The sequence below is a fragment of the Sorex fumeus genome, unplaced genomic scaffold (genome assembly GCF_029834395.1).
Source record: "Sorex fumeus unplaced genomic scaffold, SorFum_2.1 ptg000020l, whole genome shotgun sequence".
NCBI lineage: Eukaryota > Metazoa > Chordata > Mammalia > Eulipotyphla > Soricidae > Sorex > Sorex fumeus.
In genome coordinates this window covers 4,881,841-4,895,696 of record NW_026606077.1, presented here as the reverse complement: position 1 = coordinate 4,895,696, position 13,856 = coordinate 4,881,841, and the positions used below count along the sequence as shown (strand labels likewise).

The 13,856-nt window shown below is 48.7% G+C and overlaps 1 protein-coding gene and 1 pseudogene across 1 annotated transcript in view; both read right to left on the bottom strand.

The window, feature by feature from the left end:
- The window catches only part of HKDC1 (hexokinase domain containing 1), a 43,530-nt gene extending 42,591 nt beyond the window's left edge, over positions 1-939 (bottom strand). The window contains exon 1 of the mRNA XM_056113511.1: positions 877-939. Coding sequence (XP_055969486.1) covers positions 877-939 — 63 coding nt within the window. The remainder of the gene's footprint in view (positions 1-876) is intronic.
- A 2,878-nt stretch (positions 940-3,817) lies between these two features.
- LOC130022608 (N-terminal Xaa-Pro-Lys N-methyltransferase 1-like) lies at positions 3,818-5,678 on the bottom strand (annotated as a pseudogene).
- Between the last annotated feature and the right edge of the window lie 8,178 nt (positions 5,679-13,856).

The following is a 13,856-nucleotide window of genomic DNA, read 5'->3' as shown; positions in this document are numbered from 1 at the left end:
GGCCCTAAAACCAAAGCAACAAACAAAAGAAATCAGGTGAATTAAAGTTTCTCAAAATCTCTTTGGTACTGGAGAGCTAGTACAGTAAGGTGCTTGCCCTGCCAAGGTCAGCCTTGAGTTCGATTGGGAGGGAGGGAAGAAGGAAGGAAGGAAGGAAGGAAGGAAGGAAGGAAGGAAGGAAGGAAGGAGGGAGGGAGGGAGGGAAGGAAGGAAGGAAGGAAGGAAGGAAGGAGGGAGGAAGGGAGGGAGGAGGAAGGAAGGAAGGAAGGAAGGAAGGAAGGAAGGAAGGAAGGAAGGAGGGAGGGAGGAGGGAGGGAGGGAAGGAAGGAAGGAAGGAAGGAAGGAAGGAAGGAAGGAAGGAAGGAAGGAAGGAGGGAGGGAGGGGAGGGAGGGAGGGAGGGAGGGAGGGAGGAGGGAGGGAAGGAAGGAAGGAGGGAGGGAGGGAGGGAGGGAAGGAGGGAGGGAGGGAGGGAGGGAAGGAAGGAGGGAAGAAAGGAAGGAAGGAAGGAAGGAAGGAAGGAAGGAAGGAAGGGAGGGAGGAAGGAAGGAAGGAAGGGAGGGAGGGAAGAAAATCTTTTAGAATGACTCTTCTACTCCTACTCTCAAACACCCCTTGCAGGAAGTTCTAGTAGGGCTTCCTAAAATCTTTACCTTTCTAGAAAGACCTTCTCATCCCTTTCCCAGCTGCTATCAGGAAGTTCTGAATAGATTCAGGGTTCAGAACAACACACCACGCGCAGGATGAGAGGTTGGCTTGCTCTCTCCTTCTAAAAACCTTTCCTGGCCTGTGCTCCCTGCAGCTTTCCTGACGAGCTGCCTGACACCCTCTTGGATCCCGGCATTTATGGGGCATCTCTTGGTCTGGGGAGTCTTTACCTTCTTGATCTGATCCTCCTTCAGCTTGGTGAAGAAAAACGCCGTCAGGTGCACTGCAAGCATTTCCCCGAGTCCGGTTTCTCCAGAGCCAGGTAGGGATTTCTGTTCAGGGTCGGCTCCCTCGGCTCTGGCAAACAGCCCACTTCCTGCTCAGGCTGGAGACCTCCACGGGCACTAGGTGCTCCCGATTAAATACTTGCAGGCTGCAGCGATCAATGATTAAACTTTGCCCCGCTCTCTGGTCCCTCCCTCCAGCACGCTTCGTATAATAAGAGAGAGAGGCAGGGAATCCACTTGAGGTGCTTGACCCTTCCAGAACAGACCCTTCCAGGGTGCCACAAAATCTTACTGCTATCGCTAAGCAACACGCTTATGCTGCCAAGGAAAAACCTTCTGAGAGGCTGGGCATTAAACGAAGCCACTTAGGACTGTGGCACTGCTCGGTGAGGCTCAGTCTCGAGACTTTCCTCTGATCCTTGCCCCCTCAGAAATGGTCATTTCTTCTGCTCCACAGTCGAGGCTTAATGAGCACTGCAGAGGGAGCTTAAATGTAGATTATCTCTGACAAAATATTTTCCCCCACCAGACCTGTTTATGCTGTTCTATCCTTCAGCCTACGCAGATTTCACCTGAAGTAATGCCTCCTTGTTCTTTCCGGTAGAGTCTTACCAAAGAGCGCCTCTTGCAGTAAAAAAAAAAACAAACCCTTCTTCCTCTATTTCTGGCCTGCATGTCTCCCCACTGTCAGGGGCTGCCACTGGGGTCAACCCCTAGTGTAAGTGTCAGATGCTGACCAGTGAAACTTCCTCATCTATGAAAGAGACAGCTAGAAAGTCCAGAGAATTTTCAGGGGTTAAGGTGCTTGCCTTGCATGCTTCTGACCTTGGCACCCCTGACAGTTCCCTGAGCACTGCCCAGAAGTGACTCCTGAGCACAGAGCCAAGAGTAGCCCTGAGCACCAATGGGTGCGCCCTCAAGACAGAAAACAAATAAGTAAATATCAATTTAAAAACAACTAGAACCATTGCACAGCCAATTGTCTTCCTCATCAAAACTTGTGTTGGAGGAATTTGTGGATGAGGTAGGTTTTAATGTCCCACATTATCAAAAGCAGGACAACTTATAACTCTTGTCTTCAAAGTGAGTTTTCATTTGGAAAGTGGATCTTGGATAATCAAATCTCCAATACTCTCTGAAACAACATTGTAAATTGCTGCATCAGACTAATGTACAAACCTCTTTAAGATGAAAGGCTCGGGGCTGGAACAATAGCACAGCGGATAGGGCGTTTGTCTTGCACGCGGCTGACCGGGGTTCGATTCCCAGCATCCCATATGGTCCCCCGAGCACCGCCAGGGGTAATTCCTGAGTGCAGAGCCAGGAGTAACCCCTGTTGTGCGTTGCCAGGTGTGACCCAAAAAGAAAAAAAAAAGATGAAAGGTTCTTGTAAGCTGTTTCCTACTTGTTACTGTAAAACTCATGGATACTGCCATGCTGGGGCAGAGAGAACTCAAAGGGCTGAGCACATGCTTTCCAAGCAGGAGGCCTGGGTTCAATCTGACACCACAGGGTCCCAAGTAATCCCTGAGCATGGAGCCAGGAGTAGCTACTGAGCATCACTGAGTGTGACCCCAAAATCAAAACCAAAGCGGAAATTCCTCAAGTTTTAATAGTCCTACAAATCATCTTTGGAACCTGTTAAATGCAGATGCTGGCATTTGGTCCAGTGGCAGAGCACATGCTGTGCATGCAAGAGGCCCTGGGTTCAATATCTGGTACCAAAAAACCAAATTAACAAATGAGTACCACTGTAGCACTGTCCTCCTGTTGTTCATTAATTTGCTCGAGCGGGCACCAGTAACATTTCCATTGTGAGACTTGTTACTGTTTTTGGCATATCGAATACGCCACGGGGAGCTTGCCAGGCTCTGCCATGTGGGCGGAATACTCTCGGTAGCTTCCTGGGCTCTTCGAGAGAGATGGAGGAATCGAACCCAGGTCGGCCGCGTGCAAGGCAAATGCCCTATTCGCTGTGCTATCGCTCCAGCCCAACAAATGAGTATATAAATAAAATAAAGATTCTGCCTTAGTAGATCTGAGTTTCTGTATTCCCAACAACTTGCTTAATGGTGCCACCCGTGGACTACACTTTAGTTAGGGAAGCACCTTTATACCAGAACTTTGGCGTTCAAATGAAAGTTTGAGAAACACAGATAGCCATGACCTAAAATGATTCATGCACTGGCTGTGCTTTGTAAGTACCTAGACATCTTTATGTCTTGGTCCTAAAGAGCCTGGAACAGGTAAATCAGGAATTGTGTGACAGAATCTGGGGCCAGAGAAATAGCAGAGGTGAAGGTCCTTGCACCACCAGGAGTGATCCCGGAGTGCAGAGCCAGGAGTGAACCTTGTGCACTGCTGAGTATGGTACAAGGTAAAGGTAAAGGTAAAGGCCCTCCCGTTGATCGTCGATTTGCTCGAGCGGGCCCAGTAACGTCTCCATTGGAGACTTTGTTGTTACTGTGTTTGGCATATCGAATATGCCACGGGGAGCTTGCCAGGCTCTGCCGTGCAGGCAGATACTCTCGGTAGCTTGCCGGGCTCTCCGAGAGGGGCGGAGGAATCGAACTCGGGTCGGCCATGTTGGCCACTTGTAAGGCAAACGCCCTACCCGCTGTGCTATCGCTCCAGCCAAAATTTTTTAAAATTCGAAAGACAAACCAAAGCAAATGAACAAAAACAAAAACAATTAGACTCTGACTGTGGAATAGTGTTTCCCAGAGGGGCAAGTGGAAGGTAAGTAGGGAAAACGGAAGAGTGAATTGCTTTGTAGTAGCGGAAACGAGGTTTTTTTGATAACGACAAATGGTGAAATATAAATCTGGACATATGCAATATTCTACGTCAATGTTATCCCTCAAAAATAAAAGGCAACAACAGGTCAACCTGTACCTGTGGGGTGAGTGCATCAGTAGCCTGATGGTGACTTCAGGCTTCCTGACACCCCAAAATTGCCGCTATGCTTTTGGCCAGACCCCAACAACTTGGGACCAAGTTTACCAAGAATTTAAACAGCCAAAAGTTAGGTATGTGGGAGCTACGTCCACAAACCACCTCCGGCTCAGCTGTGTAAGCTTATTAATTGGTCTTATCTCAGAGACCCAGAGATAAATCACGAGAGATCAAAAGTCACAGTTAATCTCGGTCTTGCACGTGGCTGAACAGACTGGGGTGAACCAGAGGTGGGAGGGCAGGTTAGCCTGTGCCTGCCCAAGCAGAGCCCCCAGCAGCCACTTGCTTCCACAATCCAAAATCACCGCCACACCCCCAGCCTGACTCAACCGTCTCAGGACAGACCCCACCAAGATATAATCTGCTGAAAATTCGGGTATGAGGGTTTTGTGACTGAAATCTCCAGGCTTTCACGGAGTTGGGGTGGGCTACCTCCCCCCACTTCCCAATACACATGGAAGCACTGGCAGTCACCCCCATGACCCATAAATAAATCTCAAAAGAGATCAAAAGCCAGAGACACAGCAACGAGTCCCGGAAGACACCACAGAGCTGGAGATCTCTCTGGGCCCCATACCGAGCCAATTTCACTGGGCCACCCAGATGGAGCAGGTGCAGTCTCTCTGCCTATTCCAGATGGAATCCCGGCGACCAAGAGCTTCCACAAGCAAGGCCCAGGTATGCAGGTTCCAGGATTAAATCTCCAGGCCGCATGGCGGCAGAGGTGCCAGGCTGCTCTGTCCAGCTCCCCACCCACTCGGTGGCCTGGATGTCGCACCCACAATATGCCTCCGGGATCCATCTTAGTGCACCAACAGCCCTGTCCCAGAGATTCCCAATGGAATCCCAAAATGGATTTGTGCACTACAGAAATGACTCGGGAACCCAACCATCTAGGATTCCAGAAGTGCACAGCTGCAGCACCCAAGATAATGCGCAATGGACCATAAATGATACAGCATCTGCCCCTGGCAGACAGGCTTGAATGGTGGTGGGAAAATTCGAGCAAAATATAAGGCCCAGGGGCTGGAGCGATAGCACAGCGGGTAAGGCGTTTGCCTTGCATGCAGCCAACATGGCCGACCCGGGTTCGATTCCCAGCATCCCATATTGTCCCCCGAGCACCGCCAGGAGCAATTCCTGAGTGCATGAGCCAGGAGTAACCCCTGAGCAACGCTGGGTGTGACCCAAAAAGCAATATATATATATATATATATATATATATATACATATGGCCCAAAAGTAGAGTATTGGAAAAATTGCCTGCCATGGAGGCAGGGTGAGGACCAGGATGGGGGGGCGGTGTATTCTGGGGACATGGTGGTGGAAAGTGTGCACTGTGGAGGGATTGGTCATTGTACAGCTGAATCTCAAACATGAGAGCTTTGTAACTTTATCTCATGGTGATTCAATTAAAAAAAAAAGTAATGTGGAGTTTATGCCCAATTCAAACAGCTTAATCAATGACTGAATAAATAGCAGTACTCCTACATTTCACCAGGAAGTCCTGGGTCACGTCCACCATGTCTACCACCTCGAAGAGTGGCAGCAGCAGCCACTTGGTGATCCTGCCGATGCCCGCACCGCAGTCCAGGGCACACGACGTGCCCATCCTGTTGGGGCCTTCCCTCAGGAACCTCTGCAGGAACTTCTAGGAGCTGTTGATGTCGACGGCTGAGATGTGGCTGTACCCCCCCAAGCATGCCGTCTACCATGGGCGGGACTTCCTGCCAGTAGGTCTTGGCCTTGGTGTAGAAGCGCTTTTCATCCTCAATCACCTCCCTGGTCATAGTGCGCGGTACCCCGGGCAGGGCCTCTCTCTCCCCGCCCCCCACCCCCCGCACTGGCAGGAAGCAGAGGGGCTGGAGCGATAGCACAGCGGGTTGAGCATTTGCCTTACACAAGGCCAACTGCCTACTGAGTTCGATTCCCGTACCCCTCTCGGAGAGCCCGGCAAGCTACCGAGAGTATCTCACCCACACGGCAAAGCCTGGCAAGCTCCCCGTGACGTATTCGATATGCCAAACACAGTAACAAGTCTCACGATGGAGACGTTACTGGGTCCGCTCGAGAAAATCGATGAACAATGGGAGGACAGTGCTACAGTGCTACTCCTACATTTAATTAATGAATTAATTAAAAGGCCAGGTGTGGCAGGAAAACTAACAACCGCTTAAAGCTTTTCATAAACAGGGTCACACTTCAAACCTGTGATCACTTTATATGATTGCAGATGTAACTGTTAAAGCAAAAAACTTGATCTTTTGCAAGGGTTTAGTGCCACGCCCAGCCACTGTGCATCTATAATCTTGAAAGCACATACAATTTTCCTAGTGTCTGGACACTACTCTTTATAGTTTGTGTCCAAAATGCTTCAATGGTCAGTATTTCCCTGGAGAAGCTTATGGAAAGAGGATCTGGATGATCTGGGAGTTGTGAGAAAAAAAAAAAAAGGTAAGACCTGGCTTTCCTTAGTGTTCATAGGGTTCTGTCATTAGACTCAGCCTTCCATGACAAAATTACAGTAATTGCTTCAGTAATGCATGACAGAGTAACCGTCACTGCCTGCCCTTCCAGGATACCTTTTGATGAACCCATGCATCAGACTTCAGGTCCCCAAGTGCTTTTGTGAGGAGTGGAGGGACAGGGAACTTTGGGGCCACTCCCTGCAGTGGCGGGAACCATGCAGTCCCAGGGCCCCCTCCTGCTAACCATGGGCTCCAATCTTTTGCAGCAGCTCCTGAACCGTTTGAGCTGTCCCTGTCCTCAGTGGTCCTTGTATACAGACCCTCAGTCATCCGGGCCACCTTGCTGCACGATGCCAGCCGTGAAGAGCCCCAGTGTCAATGGACCTACTTCTCTCCAGGGCTCTGATACTGCCAGTAATGCCCAGGCCTCTTCTTGTAACCATGACTGCAAATAAACTATGTTCAGATGATCTTCCTCTTAAGCCCACCTACTTTTTTTTTTATTAGTGAAACACCATGAGGTACAGTTATAGGCTTACAAATTTTGTGCTTGGGTTTCAGTTATACAATGATCAAGTGCCCATCCCTCCACCAGTGCCCGTCATCCATCACCACGGGTCACAGCATTCCCCCCCCCACCCCCCCATCCCCCCCCGTCCCATCCTGCCTCTGTGGCAGGGTATTCCCCCTTGTTCTCTCTCTCTTCTTTTGGGTACTGTGTTTTGCAAGAGAGGCATTGAGTGGCAATCATGTTTGGTCTATAGACTACTTTTAGCATGCTTCTCCCACCCTGGGAGGGTCCTCACAACACCCTTCATTTGGTACTCTCTTCTCTATCTGAGCTTCCTTTTCACCTAGAGCCTGTGGCTGGCCTTCCATTCATGGAGCAAAATTCCTGGTACTAATCTCAGCCATTCCTGGGGGTTAGTCTCCCTTTTTGTTGCTTTATGTTCCCCAGATGAATGCAATCTTTCTGTGTCTATCCCGCTCTTTCTGAGTCATTTCGCTTAACATGATACTTTCCATGTAGTACCACTTGTATGTAAATTTCATGACTTCATCTTTTCTAACAGCTACACAATAGTACTCCATTGTGTAAATGTACCAAAGTTTCTTTAACCAGTTCTTGAAGTCCACCTACTTTTATTTGACCTCCTCCACCTTTCCTCCTCCACTGTAAGTAGCCAATACTCCCTGGATTGTATTTTTATTTCACTTTGTTTATTCCATTTACAGCTTTATATTACATGCATGCATATATCAAATCATACAAAAATCTGTTCTTCTGACTTCCTCCATCTGATCTCTAGAAGTTCTTTCCATTCTGCTGTAAACGGTGCAATTTTGTTTACCCAGCTGAATAGTGTTCTGTTGTACAAATAGAAGCTTCTTCAGCCAGTGATTTGTCAGTGAGACTTGTTATTTCTGTATTCTAGCACATCAAATAAACTGGAGTGGTCACTGTCACTGTCACTGTTGTCCATTGATTTGCTCGAGCGGGCCCAGTAATGTCTCCATTGTTAAGACTTGTTGTTACTGTGTTTCGCATATCAAATACATCATAGGTAGCTTGCCAGGCTTTGCCGTGCAGGCGAGATACTCTCGGTAGCTTGCTGGGCTCTCTGAGAGGGACGAAGGAATCGAATCTGGGTCAGCTGCGTGCAAGGCAAAGGCCCTACCCGCTGTGCTATGGCCATGCAGTATCAGGGATTAATGCCGAGTTGGCAGCACGCAAGGCCAGTGACTTAACCCTTGTACAATTTCCAGTTCTGCCTCTAAGATCGGAGTGTAATGAGTTATTGCCATTCTCTGAACCACAGGAGTGGTCACATTTGTGATTAATTTTTTGTGTGGTTGCTTTGTTAGTTTTTGAGGGGGTTTTGTGGGTTGTTTGGTTTTGGGCCAAGCTGTGTTCGGGGCTTATTCCAAGCTCTGCTCAGAGGATCCAAGCTCTGTGCTCAGGCAATGACTTGACTCTCTGATCCTGGAATTGCTTTTGATGTATGCTGTTTTCAGTGGTGAGATGCAGTACCACTTTGTAGCTTTAATAAGGCAGGGCAAGGTGACCTGTGAGGCTGGGCATCTGCCCTGCCAAGAGTAAATGTATATTTTGTGTTCGTTTTACATACACTCGATAGGAGATTCTAAGGGCCAGTGGACAAAAGCAGCAAAGCTATAGGCTCTGCAATGCGACCCCTGCTCGTGGACACCAGTGAGGCAGCTAATCAGACAAGTGACCCCAGAGCATTTTCACCTGCTGTATCCTTCCGTGCGGTTTTAGAGGTTCCATTCACCGTGCAGAGGGAGCGGAGGGCATGTGGGCCGGCCTCAGGCTCAGGGTCTTGCTCCGCCACCTGGGCCAGTCCCCTTGCATCCCTTTTCTAACCTCTACACATCAGCATCTACATCCCAGATCTGAGTCAGATACCAATTCCAGAAGCTGAACGATGATGAAGACACACAACTTAGTCATCTAGTCCACACCCTTCCTCTAGAAAATCAAGACAAAAGAATGTAATCGTTTATCGTTCTTGCAATTACTCATTCCGGTTTAACCCTTGTGATGGTTTTACTGGATAGAGCCCTACGTAACCCAGAAGAGAGTAAAGGAGTGAGGCGCCTGCCTTGCAGGCAGCCGCTTTGGCTGAATAGCCCCTGAGCATTGCTAGATGTGGCGCAAACTCCCATGCCCTGGCCCCCCAAACCCCCCTGCCCGTCCCCCGCCCTTAAAAAACTCTATTATAGGATACGGGGCTTTTAATTTTTGCTCAGAAATAAAAGGTAAAAGGTAAAGGCCCTCCCGTTGATCGTCGATTTGCTCGAGCGGGCCCAGTAACGTCTCCATTGGAGACTTTGTTGTTACTGTGTCTGGCATATCGAATACTCTCGGTAGCTTGCCGGGCTCTCTGAGAGGGGCGGAGGAATCGAACTCGGGTCGGCCATGTTGGCCGCTTGTAAGGCGAACGCCCTACCGCTGTGCCACTAATATATTGTAGTTATTACTCCCATAGCCGTATTTTTCCTTTTAATAAAGAAAACTCCTCTCAAGGAGCTGGAGAGATCGTATAGGAGGTGGGCTGCTTTCCCTGCACACAGCTAACCCAGGTTCAATTCAATCCCCAGCACCCCACATGGTCTCCTGAGCACCATCAGAAGTGATTCCCGAGCGCAAACCGGGAGTAAGCCCTGAGCACCCTCTATGCACAGCTATTTCCATCAAGCTCTGTCTTTAACCTACACAGTCCTCAAGCAAGACCTAAAGAATCTCTGCTTTTTTTTTTTTAGCACTGTGTGTGATGGGAGGATATTGGTACTTTGGTGGTAACAATGTCGCCTGGGAACATATTATGAAGAGGTGTCTGAGGCTGGACAATACAGGAGTAAGGCACATGCCTTGCATGAAGCCAACCTTGGGTCTGTCCCCAGTATCACAACAGAGAGTGGCCCAAAAACAAACCAAAAAAAGTCAAAAGAATGTCGCTTCCAAGAACCAAGCTCTGAATCACCGATCAATTCCGCTACCCAGATTAGCCCAAATTTCTTTCTTCAATTATGTTCAAAGCCCAATCCTATCTCAGAATGTATTTTTTCTTCTCTGGCATTTTCTTTTGCATCTAAAGATGTTTTTATTATGAACTATGTGGAATTGTCCCACAATGTTGACAGGCTCTTAGATAACAGGAGGCAGAAGACTGCCTGTACACACTGCTGTCCGTTCAATGTACTTGAACGTTTAGAAACAGAGAAGAATGACCTGGTTTATCAATGGCTCTCAGCAAACACAACTATCCACAGTATTAGCGGGCTCGCTGAGTTGAGCACACACCTAGAATGTCTGCACCTTGTTCTAAGCTACTGATGACTTGTAATGTTTTGTACGTCTGTGACTCAGGAGCTGGGAGTGTAGCTCCATGGCAGCGTAACTGCCTGCGTGTGCAAGGCCTTGGCTTTGAGTCCCTACAGCCCCTAAAACGTTCATGCTTCGCAATGTGCCATTTCTCAAAACATTCAATTCCATTTTGTAGATTTACAAACACAATGCACAAAGTATTATACGTCACGAGTTATCGTTCACAATCAGATTTCTAATCACTTTTATGAAAACATCCAGATCCGGGGCCGGAGAGATAGCACAGTGGGTAAGGCACTTGCTTCGCGCGTGGCTGGCCCTGCTCTGACCCCTAGGACCTCAGAGTCTCTGAGCACTACCAGGAATGACCTCTGGGCACAGAGCCAGGAGGAAGCCCTGAGCACAGTCAGGTGTGGTCCGAAAGCCTAAACAAATCAATACATTACCCAGATCTTGGGCACAGAGATTAAGGCATTTGCCTTGCATACTTGTGGCTGCAAGACGAGAGATCCTGGTAGCCTGAGAAGAGGCAAGAATGACCCCTGAAGACTGCTGGATGAGACTCTCCCCTTTACCCAAATACCCAGACTGGGACAATGGAACTGAACTGGGCTGAGTATTACACAGAAGCCACAATAATCCAAGGAGGGCTTTAAACAAGTACGTCAAACCCTGGTAAAAAACTGCGGGGGGGGGGGGGGGGGGGAGGGAGTCTATTTTGGAACTATGCTATCAAAACTCACTAAGAAGGTAAGTGACATGTCAAATTGTTGAAGAGAAAACCAAGTTGTTTTCATGGTAACAATTTATAGAGAATTATTTTGGGTTACTCAAATATACTTTCTACATACGACCCAATTTCCACGAAATTGGGTCGTATGTAGAAAGTATCTCAAATCCTTCTAATGCGTAAGTCGTGTTGTTCCTGGAGAATGGACTCAGAGACCACAGAAAGGAGAGTCACGTGAGCTCACCTGCACAAACCTCCAGGAAAAGAAGGGGGCACCCCAGGAGGACAGACCTCATGCGGGCGATTGTATTGCCCTGCCAGTCCCACGGGTGGTCTGACCACACTGTGTTGGCCTGCTCTGCTGGGCCTGGCTTTTCACTTTACTACCCTGAATCTGATGCCCTGGGTCCGAGACTGACTCTAGATCTAACAGAAGAGGTAAAAAGCCTTCACCTGGGTTGTTTTGTTATCTGGGTTTTGATTTGGGGGCCACATGGTGGCACTCAGGACTTATTCCTGGCTCTGTGCTCAGGAATCACTCCTGGTGTTGCTCGGGGGCCAAGTGGAAGGCTGGGACTGAACCCAGGTTGGACACATGCAAGGCAAGCGACATGCTGGTTATGCCACCACTCGGGTTCCCCTCGAACAAAGACAGAAAAAAGGATGGCTTCTGCCTTTGTCCAAGAGAGCGTTCAAGAACAAGACAGTTGTAGATGACAGCAGAGAGATGGACGAAAGAGAGGGTACACAGAGATGTGGCCGTGGATATGCCGAAGGGATGGCAGTACACCGGATCTGGGGCAAGGCTTTTCGAGGGGTAAGAAGGGAGGAATGCGTCTGAAGGATTGTGCATACGTAAAGTGATGGGGATGGTGTTAAAGTTGTGCATGTGTCTCCAGGACCATGTATCACTAACATCCGAGCTAAGATGCATTTGGGAGTTCATGTGAGTGGGGAATTAAGGTCAGAGTTCTGTTCTGAGCAGGCTCCAGTGACTTCTGGAACTGGTTTTCCAAAGGCCCCTCTTTCAGGAAGTTGGCAACCACCAGGCTCCTGAGCCCTTTATGTTTTCTTCAGACATATGCATGACTTGGGCTGGAGCGATAGCACAGTGGTAGGGCGTTTGCCTTGCACGCAGGCAATATGGCCGACCTGAGTTCGATTCTTCCGCCCCTCTCGGAGAGTCCAGCAAGCTACTGAGAGTATCTTGCCCGCACGGCAGAGCCTGGTAAGCTCCCCATGATGTATTCGATATGCCAGACACAGTAACAACAAGGTCTCCAATGGAGACGTTACTGGGCCTGCTCGAGCAAATCAATGAACAACGGGAGGACCGTGACTCAAATATAATTTCCCATTTTTTTTTTTTGCTTCACCTGATCTCTTTTTGGTCTCTTCTGCCTAGTAAGAGAAGAAAGGGTGATCACCTATTAATCACCTCTTAACACCCCGAGCCTCACCCTTATGGCACCTACTGACATCTCACTTGCCTGAAGAGGTGTCTTGTCTTTCTTCTCTGACTTCTACAAATAGGGGCGCCCAAACTAGAGAAAACCTATGAATTAACAGTCCTTGAAGATATCTAATTCCTCTCTTGAGTACAATGAGAACAAGTCCATGATCCAGTTTAGCTAATGGAAATTTCTTGAGACCATACAGGAAAGACCTGACTAGGCTTGCAATGGTGTTTGACAAGGGGAAAGCACATTCAGGAAGCTGAAGAGACCCAAATGCAGAGTCCCAAGAGACACCCGCCCTTCCTGGCACTTCACTGGCTCACGCACAAGCAGGAGACCAGGGGAGTCACCGCCACCTGTGCGCCTTTGCTCCCATGAAGGCAAAGGTTACGAGAATGAAGATTATCATCTCAATTAAGTGAAGTGTCACCTGAACTCTGAACTACAAAAGTAAATGCCAGAAAGTGATGAGCTAGGAAACCTCAACTCAGGTTTAATCCTCAGTCTAAAATCACCTTCCATTTAATAAAAGGTAAAGGTAAAGGCCCTCCCGTTGATCGTCGATTTGCTCGAGCGGGCCCAGTAACGTCTCCATTGGAGACTTTGTTGTTACTGTGTCTGGCATATCGAATACTCTCGGTAGCTTGCCGGGCTCTCCGAGAGGGGCGGAGGAATCGAACTCGGGTCAGCCATGTTGGCTGCTTGTAAGGCGAACGTCCTACCGCTGTGCTATCGTTCCATTTAATAAATGCTCAAAATAACAGTTCAATTTCTCAGAATCACCCTAAGAGTTGAAATCACGGGGCCAGAGCGATAATAGAGCACAGAGGGTGTTTGCCCTGCATGTGACCAACCCCGGTTCGATCCCTGGCACCCCATCTGGTCCCCCAGACCCCGGAAATGCAAAGCCATGAGCACTGCTGGGTATGGCTGAAAAGCACACAAACAAAAAAATTCATCACATTCCTCTTCAGGTTCATTTATAAAACACTTCCTGTGTACCAAGCCTATGCTACATTTGACCTCATCAATTTAACCTCCTGAATAATCTTAAACAGAACTTACTGTCCGTCTTCAGGTGCAGAGACCAAACTCCAGAGAGGGCAAGGTCACTGTCATGGCAGACCTCCGCAGGTTCTACCCTTACGCTTCTTTCAGCTGTTTCCATCCAGGACTGATGTCTTTGCTGGACAAACAGGGACAACTCTACAGTCACCGGGTCTTTGGACCTAAGACCACTCACACAAATCGAGACTAGCCCAGTGCTACTACTTGTTACTCTTTTCCCTACTTCACTTCTTCTTAGCATTTATAGCTCCCGGAAGCGCGCGGCCGCATTTGCAGCCGCGTGACATCTTATTATCTCATTCCTACTTTGGACATACTGGCAGGCTACCAAATGTTACCTGCCCACACGGCAGAGTCTGGCAAACTCCCCATGGCATACCCAATATGATGCCAAA